The 18,935-nt window shown below is 21.8% G+C and overlaps 6 protein-coding genes across 6 annotated transcripts; 2 read left to right on the forward strand and 4 right to left on the reverse strand.

Annotated features, from left to right (window-relative positions):
- Positions 1-357: 357 nt before the first annotated feature.
- PBANKA_1227100 (U3 small nucleolar RNA-associated protein 14, putative) lies at positions 358-2,937 on the forward strand (the record flags this gene model as incomplete). The annotated part of the gene is made up of 1 exon (XM_034566343.1): positions 358-2,937. One exon carries the CDS (start codon positions 358-360, stop codon positions 2,935-2,937), a length of 2,580 nt encoding a protein of 859 aa, XP_034422949.1.
- A 633-nt stretch (positions 2,938-3,570) lies between these two features.
- On the reverse strand, positions 3,571-5,319 carry PBANKA_1227200 (peptidyl-prolyl cis-trans isomerase, putative; the record flags this gene model as incomplete). The annotated part of the gene is made up of 1 exon (XM_034566344.1): positions 3,571-5,319. The coding sequence occupies one exon, from the start codon at positions 5,317-5,319 to the stop codon at positions 3,571-3,573; it is 1,749 nt and encodes a 582-aa protein (XP_034422950.1).
- Positions 5,320-6,063: 744 nt separating this feature from the next.
- On the forward strand, positions 6,064-6,591 carry PBANKA_1227300 (conserved Plasmodium protein, unknown function; the record flags this gene model as incomplete). Its single annotated transcript, XM_034566345.1, has 2 exons — positions 6,064-6,382; positions 6,506-6,591. The coding sequence occupies 2 exons, from the start codon at positions 6,064-6,066 to the stop codon at positions 6,589-6,591; spliced, it is 405 nt and encodes a 134-aa protein (XP_034422951.1).
- A 476-nt stretch (positions 6,592-7,067) lies between these two features.
- PBANKA_1227400 (serine/threonine protein phosphatase 2B catalytic subunit A) lies at positions 7,068-8,769 on the reverse strand (the record flags this gene model as incomplete). Its single annotated transcript, XM_034566346.1, has 2 exons — positions 7,068-8,597; positions 8,704-8,769. 2 exons carry the CDS (start codon positions 8,767-8,769, stop codon positions 7,068-7,070), a joined length of 1,596 nt encoding a protein of 531 aa, XP_034422952.1.
- A 1,802-nt stretch (positions 8,770-10,571) lies between these two features.
- Positions 10,572-12,114, reverse strand: PBANKA_1227500 (conserved Plasmodium protein, unknown function; the record flags this gene model as incomplete). Its single annotated transcript, XM_034566347.1, has 5 exons — positions 10,572-10,661; positions 10,757-11,083; positions 11,188-11,361; positions 11,432-11,868; positions 12,015-12,114. The coding sequence occupies 5 exons, from the start codon at positions 12,112-12,114 to the stop codon at positions 10,572-10,574; spliced, it is 1,128 nt and encodes a 375-aa protein (XP_034422953.1).
- Positions 12,115-12,600: 486 nt separating this feature from the next.
- PBANKA_1227600 (adenylyl cyclase beta, putative) lies at positions 12,601-18,223 on the reverse strand (the record flags this gene model as incomplete). The annotated part of the gene is made up of 5 exons (XM_034566348.1): positions 12,601-12,675; positions 12,837-13,232; positions 13,368-17,597; positions 17,722-17,967; positions 18,125-18,223. 5 exons carry the CDS (start codon positions 18,221-18,223, stop codon positions 12,601-12,603), a joined length of 5,046 nt encoding a protein of 1,681 aa, XP_034422954.1.
- Positions 18,224-18,935: the final 712 nt, after the last annotated feature.

Consider the following 18,935-nt stretch of genomic DNA (forward strand, 5'->3'; position numbering starts at 1 on the left):
TATTTTATTTTTTATTTTTTTGCTTATTTTTTTTATTTTTTTACTTATTTTTTTCTTATTTTTTTGCTTATTTTTTTATTTATTTTTTAATTTTTGTATGAGCAATAATGCAAATTAAGTTGTAGAAGATAATATGATATTAGAATTCTTCATATGGGATTGTACTTTACCAAATTAATAATTCATCAAGGCAATTAAAATAAATAAAGAAATATTTATATAGTGTATATACTAATGTAAATATTATATATAGTCTGTTTGTTTAGCAACTTAATTGTACTATTAACTTATTTAATTAAAATTTTCATCTCTATATGTATATTTTACAAATGATAAAAAAAAAAGGACAAATAAAAAATGAATGATATTGATATGCAAGGAAATAAGGTGAGGAATTATGCAGAAATGGAAGGTTTGTCCATAAAAAAAAAAAAAAAAATGAAAACTTCCAAAATTTTGAAAAAAAAAAAAAATGACAAAAAAATAATAAAGGGAAAAAATAAAGAAAATAAAACTGCTGATAAAAAAACAATAAAAAAAAAAAAGGGGAAAAAAAAAAATATGGACAATAAAGAAATAAATATTTCAGAAGAAGAAAATAGTACCATTGATAACCCTCAGTATTTTAGTGATACTTATTCGAGTAATTCTAATTCGAATTTTATTTATGAAAAAAAAAAAAATAAAAAAAAAATAACATATGATAATGAAGAAAATAAATATTCATCCACAAAATTTATAAATTTTTTAAAGGATTATAATGAAAATGATGGGAAAAATAATAAAAAAAATATGAATAATGTAGAAAGCAGAGAATTAGGAAATGATGATGATGATAATAATAGTGTATATAACTACCTCCCACAAAATAATGACATATATAAAATAAATGGAAATGTTGAAACTTTAGATATTACAGATTTAATTGGATTGGATAATAATATTTTGGAAAATAATATTGTTAAGGATATATATTCGTTAAAATCTGATAAAAAAAGTAAAAATCGACATATATCTGTTTTAGAAGAACAAAGAATAAATTCTCAAATGACATATATAAAAAATGTGCAAGATTTAAATAAAATAAACAAATCATATAATATTTTACAAAATTCATGGAGAATAATGTTTGGACAAAATAAAGATGAAAATATAACTTCAGAGGAATATATTAACAAAAATTTACTTAAAAGACATAATAATTTAAGTACTAAAAATATACCCGATAATGATATGAATGTGATAGACAATAAAAATGTTGCCGAAAGTGTTGACGAAAAGAATAATGTGTTTGATTTTGAAGAAGAAATGAAAAAAAATTTAGAAAAATCTAAAATGCTTATTGTTTCAGATGATATATTAAAAAGTGAAAAAGAAAAAAAAAGAGAGCAATCTAAAAAAATAGCACAATTAAAATCTTTATTAGCTATGGAACGAAAAAAACACGCATTAAGAAAACATATTAAATCAAAATCATATAGAAAATATTTAAGAATTAAAGAAAAAAAAGAACATGAAAAAATGTGGGATAAATTATATTCTGAACATCCTGAATTAGCAATGAATATTAGCAATTATGAAGATGAATATGCTAAAAAAAGAAATGTAATAAATAATGTAAAAAAAAAAAGAAAAATTTTTAATCTTCTTAATAGATATAAAAATGAAGAATTAAAAAAGGAAATGTTAAAATCATTTCAAATGGATAAAGAAGAAAAAAATATGCTTAAAAAAATAGTACAAAAAACAGCTATTCAACAAGACATTGGAGAAGGATATTCCTTTGATAATATTAATTCAAAACATCAAGAAATCGAAAATACCATAACATCTAATGATAGTGAATTTGATGAAAAAAATGAAGAAGATATTATTGACATCGAAAATGAAAGAGCAAAAAATGTTAAAAAAGAATTGAAAAAAAGAAATTTATTAAGATTTTCTTTTATGAAAAATGCAGAAGAAAAAAAAAAAAATGATAAAATTTATAAAAAAAGAAAACAGCTACTAGAAAAGGCAGAAAATAAGAGAGACGAAAATGATTCTTTATTAAATTCATCAGATGATGAAAATGACCAAAATAACCAAAGTGATCAAAATGAAGTTTCGCTAGTTGAAACTACTGAAATTTCAAAGTTAAGTTCCAAGGAAGTTGAAAAAGCTAAATTACAATTAAAAGAAGACATGGATTTAGGAAATATGTTACGAAAAAATGCTGTTTTAAATACGAATAATATTATAAATCTCGATTTTGAATTAAACGAAACTGAGATTGAGGAACCAGATGTTAAGGATGTAGAAAATAATAACACAGAAGAAAAAAAAGAGGAAAAAACAAATAATGAAAAGGATAAGATAAAAGAAAAAAAAATCAATGATCTCGTAGATATCGATAAAATAAACGATGAAGACATTTTGAAACAATATGGAGAAAAAATAACTGTATATAATTTTGAAAATAATATTTATGAAAATTATATAAATATAAATGATACTATTAATAATAGAGAAAATGAAGAATTATTCGAATTAAGTGACAGTGAAAAAATAACAGGAGAAGAATTAAACGTAAATGAATGGTGTAATTATAATACATTGATAGAAAGAGAGCAAAATATAATTAAAAAAGAAAAAGAAATTATTGAAAAAAAAAAAAATATGCCATTGCATACTATAAATGTTCTTAATAAAAAAGATAAAAAATTTGATGTATATTATGTGGATAAAATACCATATCCATATGAAAAAAATGAATATGAAAAATCATTAAATATAAATATAAATAAAGAGGTTAATGATATTTCTGCATTTAACAAATTAATAGCACCACAAATGACAAATAAAATTGGAAATATTATTTCTCCATTAGTTCATAATCCATTTGAAATTGCAAATATATTAACTCTAAGGAAAAAAAAAAATAAGGCAAAATTGTGAAACCAATGTTGTATATTGTAAAAAAAAAAAAAATACGAAAAAAATATGAACATTCAGAATTTTTACATTTTTTTTTTGGCTAGCTAAATACTCAAATTTAAATATCATTGTTTTTTTTTTATTTGTTTAATTTAAGTGATACATAGTATATCAATTTTTTGAAAATATATTCTTAATTTTTTGCTTAAACATCCTTCATTACGTGCTTGTTTATGTATATATGTGCATGTGCATATGTCTTTTTTGTAATCAGCATTTCTCGACATGTGTGTATGGAGTGAGCATTTTTCATAGATATTCTCATTCCGTAAGGAATATTATTTTTTTAATTAAATATCAACATATTCAACCACATAGGTATATATTTTAATTAGTTTTTTTGGAAAATTATGTTTGTTCTTAATGAAAGATGCAATTATAGTTGCATAGTGGTTTCGTATAAAAAAAGGAAAGCACACATAAATAAATATATATATATGTATGGATATATACAAACGGGTTTATGAATAAATATGCTACGTTAAAATTTTATAAAATAGTATGACATATGAATATTCTTACAAAAAAAAGTAAACAAAACAATGTGTGGCTATTTGCACACATATAAAATAGGTAGATATGTGGAAAGTTTATTCAATGTTGTTTCTCCAAATTTCGTCTTATTTCTGCTGTGTGCTCATTAAAATAACGGTCCAACTTTTTATTATATATTTTATTTCGCCTATTAATATAATTTTTGAAAATTTCATTGTCATTTGTTCTTTTTCTACTAAGCTTACTTCTTAATTCTTCTTGTTTTTTACAGAATTCTATAATTCGATTTTTATCTTTATCACTACATGGTGTATTATCATGAATTAACAAATTATTTCCATAAAAATTTTTACCATATATTTCTTTTTTTTCATCATATATTTTTCTATTTATTGAGAAATTAAATTTTATTTTTTTGTATAAATTTATATCATTATCAAGTTCATACGCTTCCATTTTTTTTTTTTTTTTTTTACTTATCGAATTGTACGCCTTTATAGCACTTGTATTGTAAACGTAATTTCTTTCTTCGGCTTGCTCATTTTGTTCATTTTCTGGGATTTTTTTTTTATCTGGATCAAGATTTTCTTTTTCCATCGGTTTTGTGATTCCTTTTGGAACAGCATTTGCTATAATTTTATTTTTTTCAAATGTATAATTCATATATTCTAAATATTTATTTCGTTGACCAGTAAAAGAATGCCCCATTTTTTCTTTTATATTTTCCATTTCATTTAAGCTTTTTGATTGGTTTATTTTTAGTTGTATTTCTAGCAATTTCCTTTCCCTTTCTGTCATTTCTTTGTTTATACTTTTTTCAAATAAGTTTACATATGATTCCAATGGTTCTTGTTTATCTTCAATTTCATCGAACGTTTTCTTACTTGCTTTATTACTATCTATTTTATAGTATTTTTGTGAAATATTTCGACTTTGGCTTTCATCTTTACCTTCCTCACGTTCATTTATTTTAGCAATTCCTTGTGATAATTCTTTTTCTTTATTTTTTGAAACAAATTCAATAGTATCAAGTATTTTGTTTAGCAATTCAATACCTTTTTGTTTTTCTGTAACTTTATTTTTAATATCTCTGTCTTTAATATTTAGTGAGTCATATATGGGAACCTCATTTTCTACATTAAATTCATCATCTATTTCATTTTCATTTTTATTTTTTTCATAAAAATTATCAAATAAACTATTAATATATGATTGCCTATTTGATATTTTTTCACCTTTAAAAAAAGACTCATGAATTTCATTACAATCTGATATATAAATGTTAACCTTTGGTTGATAAATATTATTAACAGGCAATAATTCAATGGCTCGTATAATGTGCATATTTTTAATTACTCGCCCAATAATAATATTTTTATTATCATATTTTTTTATTTTATTTAATGTAATTTTAAAAATTGAGGAATATTTTTTTTTTCCTACTTCAACAACTGTTAACAAACCTGCATTTAAATGCTTTCTTTGTGAATATTCTTTATTATATGTCTTTCCATAAATACATTCAATTTTTTCATATTTATTTCCATTTGTTGATAAATTGTTACTAATACATTCAAAGTTATTATTCTTATTTCCTGAATGGGCTTTATTCCTTAAATATCCACATTTTATTGATTTATTTTTTTTTATTTTTTCGATTTTACAATTTTTATATGTTAACATTTCATTTGAATAAATACTATGATATTCATTTCCTTTGCATAGGCTTAAAAAATTTTCAATTGATTTTTCTATTCCTTCATCATTATATAATTCAAAGTAAACTTTCCCTAGTGTTATTGTATTTATGGAAAATTCTAAATAAACATATTTTTTTTTTTTTCCCATTTTATTAGCTAGCTAATTAACATTATATATCCTTTCTTAACTTCTTATATAATTGGATGTATATAAACATGGATATTATTTATAATCTGATTAATAAAAATGCTTATCCTTGATTAATTATTTTGTTACTTGATGGGACAAATAAATTAAACATTTTGAAAACTATAATTATTATTAAAGTCTGTTCATTTTTTTTACTAAATTGAAGGAAAATAAAAAAAATAAAAAAAATTCCCCAAAAATGCATGAAATAAATTTAATATATGTGAAGAACGAGCAGGAAAATTGCAGTACTGTTTACGATACATAAATCCGCAATAAAAAAAGAACAAAACGGATAATAGGCTTTATTCAAGTATTTCACGAATTTTAATTTGTTGCAAATTGCTTATCCGGCTTAATAGTGTTGTTTTTTTTACTCCATTTTTTCCATTTTTGTCATTTCGCACAATTTTTCACGCTCCAAGTTATTTTGCCAAAATTATTTGTTTTCTGAACAATTACGAAACAAAGGACGCATATATATAGTAAAATATGATTAAAAAAAAAATACAAAATATATACAAAAATTATAAATTTTATATATATCACTTTCTTTTATGTGTATACACTAATACAACATCAAAAATACATAACAATATACCCATTATATTTACATAATTAGCAATAAATAAATTCGATTTTTTTATCATATAAAAAATAAAAACTTTCCAACTATTTTACTTTACATATATACAACTCAAAATGGTATTGAAAAAGAATTATGAACACCCAATTATAGAAAAAATTTTTACTCTGAACAAAATTGAGAATTCACAATATTATGACGATATAATAAATGAAAAAAACAAATCCCCAAAATTAATAAATATAAATAATATTAAAGATGATTTGTTAAATCAAGATCTGTCCTTGGATATATGTCAAAAAAAAAAAGACTATTACTTAAATACAAAAGGCACAAATAATATTCAAAATTATTTTTATTTTTACGATTATCGTAAATGTATTTATAATATTGATGGAAAAATATACATGGAAAAAAATCCCATTCAAATATCAAGTAAACCCAACTATATATCAATAAATTTTTGTTAGCACATATAGTTTTATTTTTTCAGGATTATATACATTATTCTGAACTTGTATTATATTTACACACATTTTTCTACGATTTTATTTTAAGATAATAACAAAGAAAGAGATTGCCGATTGAACGAGCATATCCCCATCCACAACTACAACACATTCATATATGCTTACAATATATAGTCCTGTATATTTTAATGTTTTTATAATTCAAGAAATTTTTATTTTGTACATAATGACAATAATAATAAACAAAAATAAAACCAACTACATCTCATATTGTTTATGCAGGTTTCCCTCTATGTTAATTTTATCAGTGAGCAAAACTTATATTTTTTTAATAATATGAAAAATCTTAAACTTAGAAAAATTAAAATAAATATTTCTCTAATTTGTATAAAAAATATGACTAAAAAAATGATAAATAAAAATCAAGTAAGCAAAATAGGAAGCATAATCATAGAATAAACGAAATAAATGTTATTTTCATTTCCCCGTTTTGTTTGATTGTCTTCCTCTATTTATAAACAAACCCGGTATATCTAATCACTACACGGAAGCTAGCTAATTTGTTTAAAAAAATAGCTAGCTATGTATTTGTTCAGGTAATAGTGTACATACACACACATTTGGATGTACATATATTTATAGAAAAACAGTTATTCATTTGATGGTCTCTTTTCATTTATACTATCAATTTCTTTTGCTTTTGTAAATTTTTCAAGTTCATTTTCTAATCCTTTTCTTCCCCTTAATAATAAACCAACTGGAATTTTATAACCTGGACTACATCCTTTAAGTTGAACTATTAATTCATTTTCTTTTCTAAGCGTCCTAAAAACTCTCATTAACCTTCCAATAGATTGTACTTTTTTCCTTAAAGCATCAGCTTTATCTTTTGATGTTTGCATTTCTTCATTTGTTTTTAAAATTTGATTATCTATATCATGTGGGTTAGTTATGTTATCATTATTATTACTAGTATTAAAAGAGCCATCATTTAACAAACCTTCATGCATATTTAGATCTTTATTTTGTTCATTTAGATTTAATTTTTTATTATTATCTTCAATATAATTTAATATTTGTAAAATTTCAGGAGGTAAAACAATATTACTCATATCATCATTTGAATTATTAATACTTGAATTTAAAATTGAATAAATCATTTCTGTTACTTTTTCACTAACAAATGGTATTGACCATGTAAATAGATTCATAAAATTTGGTAAATGATATGGATGTGGAGAAAAACTAAATTGTTGTATATTTAAAGTATTACTATCAAATTTTAACACAGCTCCTTTGTTATTATATACATCACAATAATTTGGAGCAGAAAAAATAGTTATAACAGTAGGAAATCCTGTTTTTAAATTTGTTTGATGCATTTTATAACCTTCTAATTGAGCTTCATGTGCTCTTATAATTGATAATAATCCATTTTTTTCTAAAAATGATGTTGCAGCATTATATCCAAAGAAATAGCTACATCCCCTTATATCGTTTGGAAAATATAATTCTTGTTGTATTGTATGTTCTTCTTTATCTTCATCTATAGGATCAGCCCAAAGTATATCACAAAATATTCCAGATCGTGGTGGTTCTTGAAATCGAGTAAATGAACATATTTGATTTAGAAGTATAAGTTCTGGTGACAAACCTCCATGAACTCCTAGAAATTTTCCATTTATTACTGCAGATAATGGTAACGTGTCAAAAGATTCCATAAATGCATAATATACTACTATATCATATTTATATTCACATTCATCTCTAAAATTAAAAAATGTTGTCATTTGTCGGCATTCATGATTTCCTCGAATTAACCATATTTTGTCAGGAAAATTTATTTTCAATGCATATAATAATAATAAAACTTCTATACTAAATGAACCCCTATCAACATAATCGCCTAAAAATAAAAATTGCGTATTATCTGGATTTCCACCAACTTCTAATAATTTTAATAAATCATAATATTGTCCATGAATATCACCAACTATTGTAATCGGGTCTTGTAGTCTTAATAAATTTGGTTCATTACTAATTATATCTATAACTTTTTTTATTATATCTAAACAATCTTCTTTTTTTATTCGACCTTCTTTTCTTAAATGTTCCATCAATATTTTGTAATCTGGTGGTTCTTCTGTACCATTTGGATATAGAAGTTGTGTGGCCAATGGCTATAAAAATGTTATTAAAAAGTGAAGAATTAAAATAAGGAGAAAAATCATGATATTATTAAAATTATGTACAATGTGTATAAAAAATATATTGATATAATTTTACTTTTGATGGGGGAGGTTCAACGTCTTTTATTTGTCTATCATTTTTTGGATCTGGTAAAGGTTCCATTATTTTATTTTATTTTTTTTAATTCGTATACATATATGAATATATTTAATTATTTGTCTATGATCACTCAATTGTTTATTTATTATTTTATAATATCTAAATTATTTTTTTTTTTTTTTTTTACATGATTGAAAATGAGCAAACTTTATCTTTTAAAAAAAAAGACGTATTAGTAGGCTTTAAATATATAGACATTTAATTGAGAAATTTATGAAAAGCTTATGAGAAATTTATAAGAAATTTATGAGAAATTTATGAGAAATTTATTTGGAATATTAAAAAACATTGGATCGTAAAATGTTTGATAACACATAAATTTTAAATACGTCAAAAAAAAATATATATATTATGCACAAAACTTACCTATTCAGATTTTTGGTGAGAAAAATATTAAAATAAAAAAATGCACAAAGTTAAAATTGTATATATATTATATATATATATATGACAAGTATACGATATAAGGTGTGGCAAATATTAACGCATAGAAAGTTAATGTATACACATATAAATAAAAAATAAATATAATTAATCATGTATAATATATTTGATATACATATATAAATAAAACGAATATACAAATTAAGAACTAATTATACATATTCAACTAATTTATGATATAATCATGCGCGATATTTACAATTGAAATGTACATTTTTTCGAGAGTGATAAGAAAAGTGTATATATATATATATATATATGATACGATTTTTCTCCTTATAAAAATGCCAAATATATATGGGGATAATTATAAATGTACTTGTAATGCATAATAATACCATATTATATATCTGTACATACATGCATACATATATCAATGCATTTGTTATATATTTTGTTGGCTTGATTATATTTATACTTTACATTATTAACATATATATAGTATGCATTATTATCACATAAATCTATAAAATAATACATTCAAAAGAAAAAACGAAAAAAATGTGTGTGCATGCTAAAATACATAATTAAGATTTAAAAAAATGTAAAATTCATAAATCTATCATATAAGATATTATAAAAAACAATTGGATTTTTTATATTTTTGTTTCAATAAAAATCAATTTTATTCATTTTTTTCATTTTTTTTTCATTTTTTTTCATTTTTGCGTTATCTCCTTTCTATTTCTATATTAAATATAGTAGCAATGACACATTAAAACTTCAATATATTGGATTTTGGAGGAACATATTTTTTTTTCTTTATCAAAATTTCTTTTAAAAAAATATAATTTTTTAATTTAAATTGGAAAATAAGCCCTTTTTATAATGATGATAAATTTATATAACAATTAATTTCAACACAATTTGTATATCTGCATATTTAAACGTATACATATAAATATAGTAATATATTTGTGTATGTAAAAATAACGGAACGAGATGAGAATGTATGAGCAGCAAAATGCATACAAAATAGTATGCATTTTTTTATGTACAAATATGGAAAAGTTGAAATTTTTTTTTTTTTATTTCAAGGGTACATCACATTTTATTCCACGATAAAAAGAAATTGAAAACGAAAATTTTTCAATACAATAATAGAAAAAAAAAATATATATAATATATTATTCGACGATACCATAACATAAATATTAATATATTTTCTTTTTTGTCTGACTGTTGTAATGCTTTAAAATGGATTAATAATGAAGTTGCGCTGTTGTTATCACTATTGTTTTGCCATTATTATTTTTGTTATTTATTTTTTTTTTAGTTATTTTATTTGCCCTTATTCCATGCACATTTGGTGTATCCTTGTTCTAAACAACCTCACGTTTACCTTTGTGATCTTATATAAATTAAGAACAATTTCTTTTTATTTTTGTTACAATTTTTTCGAGATCTATAGTTAGCTTCATTGATTTTGGATCGCAAAGAAATGAGCGTATCTGCAAAATAAAAAAAAATAAGCACACATCATTAAACTTGCTTATATGCACATGCTTTATTTATTTATTTATTTATTATTATTGTTTCCCTTCACATTTTTCTCTTGTAAATTCCCAATGTTGGTTAGATCACCATATTTTTGAAAAGAAGCATTTCTACAAAAATTAATAAATTTCCAGGAATATTTTTCTAACTGATTTAAATATATTAAAAATAAATAAATATCGTTAGTCTTTTCTTTCATGTTTTTATTATTCTGGTTCATATATTTTTCATTTTTATGATCTAATTCTAGGCATTTATTTTTGTATAAATTATTTATAATTTTGGGTTCACTTTCCTTAATATTCTTTATATAATATATACCCAAATCTTTGTTAGTTAGCGAATTAAATCCTTTGTCTCCGATTTTTTTTTTTATCTATAAAATTTGTAACAAGCCAATTTAGTTTTATGCACATTTTGACATGAACATGTCATACATATTGGTGTCATCATTTTATGGATATATATTTTTTTTATTACTTCGCGCATATTTTGAAGCAATAGTTGTCTGTCGGATTTATTCGAGATACAGAAATTATTTATTTCGTTTTGTCTCTTCAAAATTAATGTTAATTTTTTCAATATTTCTTCTAAACATAAGAAATTTGTTTTTTTATGTTCCATTGTGTTTTTATATATATCTATTAGCATTTCCTATAAAAAGAAACGAAAAAAGCAAATGATAAAAAAAAAACGCGTTAATAAATAAATGTATTTTTGTTACTTTAATAAATGTGTCTTGAAATGTATTCGGAACCTCGTTTTTAAAATGTTTTGATGAATTATTTTTTAGCATTGAACATTTTGAATTATTATTATTATTATTATTATTATATATTTCTTTTTCCACTTTCATTTTTTCATAATGGCAATTAGCCTGGTAACTGGGATTAATATCTTGATTAATTTTTTCACTTATACACAATTCTTTATTTATTTCTACATTATATTTTTCATCATCTAATATTTTGTAATTGCTTTGATATTCTGTTTGTAGTTTCTCAAAATTTATTTCTTCTTCGTCTTTGTCTAAATTCACATTTTCAATAATTTGATTTTCTTCGTCATTTTCCCTCTTTTCAATGCTGTAGGAATATTGAGAATTTTCAGTTTCCTCATCATTTGGCATTTCACTTAAAATTGAGTCTTTTTTTGAAACTCCTAATTTTAATTTTGTTTACAAACGTTATGAGCATAAAAAAAAAGACAACAATAAAAAAAGGGTAAGCAACGATAATAATGCTAATATAAAATGATAAAAAATTAACAAAAAATGCGCAAGTTTACATATTTTTATCCATGTTTACCGTTGTATTCTTTTAAAATTGTATCATAAATTTCCGAATTTATATTGTTGGATTCCGAAAATATAGGAATATCAGAAAATTGACCTTGTATTTCATCCATATTTAATTGAAGTTTGGCAATTTTTTTTGATGAAGTAAATTTACCTGATTTGTTAATAACATTTTTGTTTTTTAACATTCTTTTATTAATTTACTTAAATTTTTATTATTTTGCATGAACTGTTCATGTAAATATTAGTCTACTATAAAATATACATAAATGTAAAGTTTTAATTTTACTCTTTTTAAATAGTTTTTTAAATTCAAAAAAGTTACAAAAATATGTGTTTATGTACACATGAAAATGGATGTATTAATATAAATTGGAATATATAATTTAGGAAAATTTAATAAAAAAGCGAAAAATAAAAATACAATAAAAAAATATGCAATACAAATAAAAGGAAAAAACAAATATATACACACATATATTATAAAAATTAGTATATATGTGTGATCAAGATGAATAAAAATAATGCAAATTAGCAGACACACAAGCATCTCAAATCATATAACAAGAAATCACATGAATGTGTATAGAATTTTTTTAATCTTCTATATATTTTTTGTAAATAGTTTGAATGTATTTTTTTTCTTCATTTTCCATTAATTCGTTTAAAACCTGTAAAATATTAAGCAAGTTGTAAAATATTAATACAAATAATGAAAGTTATTTTATTGCGAGTTATATTACAATAGTATGTATACATGTATAAACTTGAGAGAATTATATACTTAATTCGAATGAATAATTTATATATATTATTTATTTTATATCCTAACCTTTTTTAGGGCATAATTTGCTATACGGAAAAAAATATTTTCCTCTGGTATATCCGATTTTGTGCTAAAAATTAAATGGATAGGTTTTCTATTCGCAGAAATACTATCCACTTTATTATACACATGCCTATATATAAAATTAATATTGTGTATAGAGTTGACATTGTTTTCTTTTGGCGTTGTGTTAGATTTCTTATTATTGTCGTCACAAACTTGAAATACATTTTTCTTTACTAAATTTACAATAATTTTTTTAAGCTCAGATCTAGAAAGAGGTTTTGGATATATGCATTCCATTTTTTTTATATTGAATTTGTCTTTAAAAAATGAACAAAGCTTTGCTAAAAGTTGATCTTCTTCACTTAAGCTGTCAATCATGAACATACAATAGGCAATCTAATAATGGAAAGAAAAATGAAAGGAGAAATGACATGTGTACATGTACATATTTCTACACACGCTTTTAAATAAGTTGAATGAATAAACAATTTTATGAACATCTCAAAATTGAGCAAAAGGAAGAATGGTTACCAGACGAGGAACTAATGCAGCATTATCCAAATCCTTAACGACTTCCATTTCAAATTTGTAAAGATTTTCAGATTTGTTATTTTCATTTTTATTTTTTTCTGTTTTTGGGTCATAATTTGAATAGTCTGAATTTATTGAGGTATTATTAGTTTCCCGATAAAGTGTAAAATTGAGGAACTTATTTTGTTCTCTTATAATATTTTGGCTAGCTTTATTAATATAGTAATAAGAAATAAAATTTCGAGGTGTTTTACTACTTTTAGTAAAATTTTGTTCATTTTTTTTGAACGAAGAAAAATTATTATTAGAATTACTATTTTTTTTTGAAACAAAATTCCTTTTCTCGATGTCTGTATATTCATAAACATTAGTGGACAACCCAACAGTATTATGTAATTGTTCATTCGTTTTTTCAAGAACATTTGGAGTATTGTACTTATAAAGTTTTATATATTTATTTTTTAATAAGTAAAATAGAGTATATTGCACAAATTTTGGAAATCCAAAACATATTTTATTTAAATAATTTATCAATTCTTCACTTATTTTATCAACATTAACATTTAAACACAAACTAACAAAATTATATAAATCATTTTTATCAAAATTTTCTAATTTTATATATCCATTACATTCTTTTGCATATTTTTTCATTTTTTTTAAATCTTTCACATTATCATTATTTTTTGCTCCATTTACAAATAAAAATATTAATGGTTTATTTTTTGGTTTAAATATAGGGTTACATAAATTAGATTGTCTTGATTTATAAAAATTGAAAATATTTTCATTTTGTTTTATATGATTAGAATTTATATTATTAATTTTAGTTAATTCTGCATATTTTTTTGTCTGCATATCATATTCTTTTTTAACCGTTTCTTGTTTTGCTTTTTGTTGAGCAATATATAATAATATGTTGTCTTGTATATTTGGATATATCGTTTTATAAAATGTAGTTGTTTTTTTATTTTCATTTACTAACTTTTGCTCTTTAAACATTTGAAAAATATTTTTATCATTTTCATCCTTCAATAAATTAATAGATATGTTGTTATTTTTTTTTTCGGCAATTATTGTATTTTTAGAGCTATTTGAATAAATCTTATCCTTTTCTTCGTTTTTTAAAATTGTATTTTCTGTTTGTTTGTTAAAAAGCATGTTTTCTTCATTTGAAATATGATTCATTTTATTAGTTATATTTTCTGAAATTTGTCCATGACAATTGCTAAGGTCGAAATAACTACTATTACTTGATATTCCATTATCGTTATCATCAATTTGAGAAAAATTCACAAAATTTATTTCTCCAACTCCTTTACAAAAGTTACACATTCTACAATGGTTTTTTCTCCAATTTTTTAAATTTTTATGAAAATTTTTTACAATTTTGTTTCTTTTATATATTGCTAATTTTGAAATATTTTTGCAAATTCTCCATGCATGTTCTTCTATGCTTATATTTAAAGATGTTCCAGATCGATAGTTAAAAACAATGAATGTGTGTTCATATAAACTAAAATTATATATCATACAATTTATTATACTTATTCTATTTTCTTTCATATCATTCTTTAATATATAATCGCTATTTATATTTGTCATATTTACATTTTTCATGTTTATATATTCTTCTTCTTCTTCTTCTTCATAAGAAGAATACAAAATTGAATTATCACTATTTTCATTTTGTGTTCCTTTTAATTTTTTTTTTTTTTTCTTATTTATTACACCACTTGTATTATTAGATAATGTATTTGATCTGCTTTCATATTGATTGTCATTTCGAATTTCTAATGTTGAGTTAAAGAAAAATTTCCTCATATTTTTAACTAACTTATTACAAAACGCACGCCCATTTTTTCTGTTTTCATCATAGTGACTGCCATTTAATGCTTCAATATGTGCAATGTTATTAATTTTTTGAGTATCAAATATTTTATTTATGTTTTTTGTTTCTTTTTTCATAGATGTATCAGGAATATATAAATCATCAATAATATTAGACATACATTTTAAAAACCAATGGTATGAAGGATGAGTTATTTCTTTTAAAATATTATAATTATCAACTTTGTTAAAATATAAATATTTTTTTCTTGTATTACATAATTTCCACATATTTGTTATATCGTTACATAATATTTTCCATGGCAATAATGGATTTGTAATATTTATATACAATGAGTTAGGCATATTACTAATATTAAAAATTTTGAAATTATTTAAACTTTTTTTAATTAATTTAATGAGCTCAAATATTCCTAAATGTTCATTTCCTTCTAAAAATAATACACCTCCAACATTGTATATTTCTTTAAAATCAAAAAATAATGGATCATAATATTCATGTATAAATAAAGGTCCTGTATGTGTTTTATAGTCAGTATATAATTCTATTTTTAAAAAATAGTATGGAGAAAGACTATATATTTGGTTACATTTAAAACAGTTGGTATTTAAAGTATTATTACATATACAATTTTTTTCATAATATATATTTTTATGATTTTGATAAGAATTTTTTTGTGTTTCTTTGTTTGTTTTTAAATAATGTAAACAATCTTTTCTATTTAGTAAATCATTTATTCGATCCTTAAATTTATTTTTATAATATATTAACAAAAAATTCTTATTTACAAAATTAAAATCAGTTATTTCTTCATAATTATTTAATAATTTTTTAGTATTTTTTTTTTTATCATATTCTATTTCTTTATCACTGTCTAAAGAATCTACAATTTCATTATTTAACAATTCTTTATCAGTAAAATAATCTAAAATAAATAAATCATTATAATCTATATTGTTTTCCCTTTTATTTATGGTTCCAATTGGAGAATATATTTTTATTAATTTATTTTTTCCTTTAACTTTTATAGAAATTAAACTTTGAAATATAATAAAATGTTTACAATTATTATAAGTATTTTCATCAACATATATTTCTTTATTTCCTGCTTTACAACATAACCTAGCAGCTATATTTACAGAATCCCCAAGAGCTGTATATTCTTTTCTTATTTTATTTCCAACAATTCCGCACCATATTTTCCCAGTAGAAACCCCAATACTTCCATTTAATTTAAGAGATTTCAAACCATCTATTAATCTAAAACATGTTAATAAAGCTCTTATCGAATCATCTGAATGATATAATGGTGGCAAACCAAACATAATTAATATTAAAATCCCTTTATCATCAAATATAAATTTATTAATAGTTCCTTCCATTGTAAAAACAGCTTTTTGTGTTAATTTCATAATACTATGAGTTGAATATATACCTGTCATTGTAGATGTATCTACATCTTTTACAGATACAAATATGACTGTTACTTTTCTAGTTTCATTAAAAAATATATTATATCCAATCGATAATTTTCGATATACAATATCTGGTATAAAACTTTTTAATAAAAGATCAAAATTTTTACAAACATTAATATTTTTTTTATCATTATTTATTTTTTTTAAATTTTCATTGTTTTTTTGAATATTTTCATCTTTTTCATAATTATTTTCTTTTAATTTATTTATATCTAATTCTTCTTTCATTCTTATTAATAAATAAAACTTTTTTTTACACGTCTCTTTTATTTCAATTTTATCTTTTATATTTTTATAAAAAGAATAGGAAATAACTGTTTCCCCATCTTTTGCTAATGATTCTCCAAATCCAATTTCCTCTAAAGGTTTTCCAGATAATATATAATCCCTTTTATTTAATATATTTCCAACTTGTAAAAAGTTTACTTTTCCATATGTAATGACTATATGAACTTTTAAATATTTATTTTCAATTGGGGTTGGAAATTTATTTAAAAATTTATGAATATTCATACAACATCCTAAAGCCAATAAAGATATTCTTCTAATTTTATTTATTTTTATTTCATCTATATTTTTATTTTCATTAGTATTATTTATCTCATTTTTTTTTCTGTCTTTTTTTTCATTATTTTGGCTTTCTATTTCTATATTTTCTTTTACAACTAATTTTGTTTCTTTTTTTTTTTTGGGAATTTTTTTTTTCATTTTCACATTTAAAGGCCAAATAACCATAACTGCATCGCCACTGAACTTTATAATATCTCCACCCCAACTGTCTATTATTTTTATCAAAATATTAAAAAATTTATTTAAACAATTTCCGAGAAGTTCTGCTCCATTTATCTTTTTATCCAATTGCTCAGCCAGGCTCGAGAACCCGCTCGCATCGCAGAAAAACTGAGTCGAAAAATGTGTAAAAATCGAAGCAAAAAATATGAAATAAAAAATGTGTAAAAATTTAAGCAAAAAATATGAAATAAAAAATGTGTAAAAATTTAAGCAACAAAAAGGAGAAGCCTACCACGACAGCATTAAACTTTTGGATAATCAAATTATCGAAAAATTTTTTGGGGTTACTATATCTGCTATAAGCATTTAACAAAATTTTTGGGAAAAAAGATCTGAAAGTCGATATATTATCGATTTCAGTTATGTTATTTTTATATTCATTCTTTTCATTTTTTTGTAGATGTTTTTTATTTAATTCACTTTCAATAATACGTTCACATTTTATGCTAAACCACCTCCAATCAGATATGTATTCATTCTAAAAAAAAAATAAATATTATGTGTGTGTGTGTGTGCATGCTATATACCGAATAAATTATTATAGGATTAAAAAAAAATATTTGTAAAAAGAATAAAATATAAATATACATATAAAAAGAGTTAGCAAAACTAAAACAACATATAAAAATTCCTACATAATACTCTTTGGAAGGTATATTAGTATCATTTTCTTCATATCCCAAATTTTTATTGTCGTAATGTTTTAAATATTCGTTGAATATATTTTTGATCATTTTTTTACATTAACTTTGTTGCAAATGAACATTTTAAAATTAAAAAAAAAATAAAAATAAAGTGTGATTTACAATTTAAAAAAAAAATATATATAATTGTTTTAATTGTAAGCCATAATCAACAAAGATATAAATAAGAAACAAATTTAATTAAAATAAGATAGAGCATATACAACATATTTATATAATGTAATAATAAATATGGGTTGTGGTTGCAGAAAATATGCCACTCATTTATTTATGCACATTATCAAATATAAAATGCTAGTTGTTTAGAAAATTGTTAGAATGCTTTATGTGGAAATAAAAAAACAAATATATAATTAAATTAATGCAGAGACTTGTGATAAAATATGTCAATAGTTAGATAAATAAATAACATATATCACATAAAATATGTAAAGATAATTAAAGTTTGCTTTTGTAATAAAAAAAAAGACGTAGTTTTTTAAAAAATAAAATAAAATAACACTCATATTATGTATATTGCGTGCATTAAATTGTATATAAAACATTTTCCATATTTTAACCTCGCAAGTTGAAAATCGCAAAAATACTGAAAAAAATACTGAAAAAATATTGCAAACAATAATATAAATTAGATATCTTTGAATAAAGAAAAAAATATGATAAAAAGAGTGCAAAGATATTCTTGAAAATTATGATTTGTTTTCAATCCGTAAAGAATATTACTATAATAATAACTGTTTTC

This window comes from Plasmodium berghei (genome assembly GCF_900002375.2).
Source record: "Plasmodium berghei ANKA genome assembly, chromosome: 12".
NCBI lineage: Eukaryota > Apicomplexa > Aconoidasida > Haemosporida > Plasmodiidae > Plasmodium > Plasmodium berghei.